Source organism: Cyprinodon variegatus, unplaced genomic scaffold (genome assembly GCF_000732505.1).
Source record: "Cyprinodon variegatus isolate N-32 unplaced genomic scaffold, C_variegatus-1.0 Scaffold740, whole genome shotgun sequence".
NCBI lineage: Eukaryota > Metazoa > Chordata > Actinopteri > Cyprinodontiformes > Cyprinodontidae > Cyprinodon > Cyprinodon variegatus.
This window is the reverse complement of record NW_015151193.1, coordinates 248,627-251,655: the sequence shown is the minus strand read 5'-3', so window position 1 is coordinate 251,655 and position 3,029 is coordinate 248,627. Positions and strand designations below refer to the sequence as shown.

At 44.6% G+C, this 3,029-nt stretch overlaps 1 protein-coding gene across 1 annotated transcript; it reads left to right on the top strand.

The window, feature by feature from the left end:
- The first annotated feature begins 405 nt into the window (after nucleotides 1-405).
- On the top strand, nucleotides 406-2,926 carry tmem74b (transmembrane protein 74B). The gene is made up of 2 exons (XM_015395429.1): nucleotides 406-681; nucleotides 1,468-2,926. Exons 1-2 carry the CDS (start codon nucleotides 451-453, stop codon nucleotides 2,053-2,055), a joined length of 819 nt encoding a protein of 272 aa, XP_015250915.1. The 5' UTR covers nucleotides 406-450; the 3' UTR covers nucleotides 2,056-2,926.
- Nucleotides 2,927-3,029: the final 103 nt, after the last annotated feature.

Below are 3,029 nucleotides of genomic sequence, written 5' to 3'. Positions count from 1 at the left end.
CTTACAGTCTCGAAAATACAGTACTTTGGGAAAAAAAGCGCCAATTACAGATACAGGAAAAAGCTACTAAGTATTTATATGTACTTTACAGCAGTAATATTTCCCATGATGCCTCTGTATCAGCATGAAAAGGTAAACTGCCACCTGTGCATTTAGAAACTCATTCTCAGCTATAGGAACACTTTTATTTCTTAATGTGGCAGAATATGTATTAAAGAATATTTGATAAAAAAAGAAAAGCCCAATTAGTGGAACACTGTCCCTTTAATACCTGCTTTAAAAGCTACTTTCAATCTGACAAACGAGCCTGATAGGAGCGCATGTTCTAAGTAAAGGTGACTGCATGTGAACGAGGTGACCTTTAACCTCTGCTGACTCCTCCTTTCCATGTGATCAATCAGTGAGGACAAAGTGGGATCAGAGGTTTGATGAAGACACGAGCCAACACTGATGGAGACGTCTCTGAACGCCGTGGAGCTCCGCGAGCTGCGAGGAGGTCGGAAAGGCCCGCCCCCTACGGCGACCTCTGCCCCCTGGACAGCGGTCGGGGGGCCCTGTAGAGCCAGAGGCTTTGAGAACGCCTCCTACCAGCAGGACGAGGATGTGGACCGTGCTGAGGAGGATGAGCTGGGGTCGGCTGCTTCCGAGGTTAATCAGACTTCAACTTTAAGAACCAGTAAAGTGAGTGAAATATAAATCTGGAAAATGACTTGGTTTTACAGTTAATGTTGGTTTAATTCCGCACTTTAGTCTAAATTTCTTATCTTTCCATAACTCATCACACAGAAGAGCATTTTAAGTTTTTGTTATACTGTAAACCAGCGGCGGCTTTCATGCGTTCCTGATCTAAACTCACTGACGTTGAGTTTATGATTCAGTATTTAGCTTCCCATTAAACCTTTTTTGAAAAAGAAAGATGATCCAACTCACTGGACTTTTTTTTTGTGCTGGTTTTCTGCTACCAAGAGATGAATTCGGGTTTGTTTGTTTATGTCTTGTTTTAGAAACAGATCACCAGTTCTGCTGGAGGTTTCTTCCTGTTCAAAGGGAGTTTTTCCTCTCCACTGTCGCTACAAGCATGCTTAGTGTGAGGGATTACTGAAGAGTCAATGAGTCGATGCAATCAGCTGGTTTTCCTTAGATAGAAAACTTTGAAATAATCTGACTGGATGATCTGGTGAACTGGAAAGGGACCTGAGATGACATGATGTGAATTGGAGCTATAGAAATAAAGTGAATAGAATAGAATCATACGGTGGGCGGTGAACAAACCGCTGCACTGCAGCCAGATTTCATCTTAGGGTAGATCTGAAATCCAACAGGGAGGATAAACACAACAGGACAGACTATCTTGCTTCTTTTTCTATGTTTTCTTGTTTGTTTTAATCTATAATCTTGTTTAAACTTTGCTGCTTCTTGAAATCCAGTCCTCTATCTCTCCTTCTTCTATTTGCTCCCCTCCAACAGAAGCAGCCGGTTTCTCCACAGTCGTACGATGAGGAGGAAGGAGTCGGCGGAGGGCAGGAGGACGGAGGAGGATTCCCAGCGTTCAGCCCAGCCGACGATCACTCTGCGGACTACGGCTTCATCCTGGCGCTGGTGTTCCTGGTGAGCGGGATCGTGCTGGTGGTCATCGCCTACACCATCCCCAGGGAGGCCAAGGTCGATCCGGATTCTGTGTCGGCGCGTCAGATGGAGAAGCTTGAGATGTACTACGCCCAGCTGGGCTCCCACCTGGACAAGTGCATCATCGCGGGCCTGGGTCTGCTGACTCTGGGGGGGATGTTTCTGTCGGTTCTGCTCATGGTCTCCATCTGCCGCGGGGAGATGTATAGACGTCGAGCGGCCTTCGTCCGACCCAAGAGGACTTACGGCTCCATCAACTTGAGGATGATGCAGCTGGCGAGCGGAGAGGCCGCAGAAGGCAGGGATGGAGGCGAGGGCTTTCTGGTGGAGCAAACAGAACCAGAGACTAGCCAGGACCTGAAATCAGAAGCAGGACCGAGCAGACTGTCCTGTGCTGCGTCTACTTCAGCCGCTGCATGTGGAGTCTAACTTTGCTCTGCATCCAGGCTGCAAATGTGCGACCTTCAATCGAGGGGTTGAGGTACCAGGATCCACTGGGATGCAGGTCCTCTGTCGGTGCAGGCAGGAGAAGAACATCAGAAGCACAGCTTCGCTCCAGCTGTCCAGCTTTATCCCAACTGGGCGAACCATGAACCGGGCTTAGAGGTTAATCTGATCGGTCAAACGAAATGATGGACTTTAAAAGAAAGGACTGAGTGAGGAAGAGAGGTAAGGCAATGAGGATCAGAGCACATTTAAAGAAGGGTTGAATATTAAAAACTATAATTCCTGATATTAATACTATTCAATAAAAAAAAGCACATTATCTAGAAAACAGCAGAAAGCAGGAACGCTGCTTTGGTTTCAGCAGAGACCAAAAAATTGTATTAATCTGCATTCCACGACTTAACTAACAGACCACCTTAAATCACGTTCAGCGCCTTTTAACTTCACAAATCCACAGCTGTTAGACAGAGAATACATTCATGATTCATTTAGTTCTAAGAAAATTAAAAGCTATTTAAGATTTGTTGTAAAGACGTAAACAGGAGGCACATTTTTTTCTAAAGTGACATTTAAATTCCTCAGCAGACATAAAAGAAAATGTCTGCACAACTAAAGCTACGTTCAGCAGCCTGAAGTCACCCAAATATGATTTTTTTCGCCCAGATGTGACCTGGATCTATGGAAGAGGATTAGGGCCACTGGAAAAATAAAAAAAAGTTAAATTCAGTTATTTTCCATTTTTTGTGTTACTGACCCTCCAAACGACTCACATCTTTGTCAGTGAAGCTGAGTTCTCCACATCTCTGCCTTCATGGTGCCCATCTACATTAAGATCCACAATTCTCAGATTAAAGTCAGAAGTCTGAGATTAAAGACAGAATTCTAAGATTAAACTCAGAATTCCGAGAAAAGACAGAATTCTAAGATTAAAGTCAGAATTCCGAGAAAAAAAAGTC

Excerpts from the sequence above, each read along its gene's own strand:
- tmem74b (XM_015395429.1), top strand. The coding sequence starts at position 451 with ATGGAGACGTCTCTGAACGCCGTGGAGCTCCGCGAGCTGCGAGGAGGT. Across the intron at positions 682-1,467 it reads CAACTTTAAGAACCAGTAAA|AAGCAGCCGGTTTCTCCACA; the intron begins GTGAGTGAAATA and ends CCCCTCCAACAG.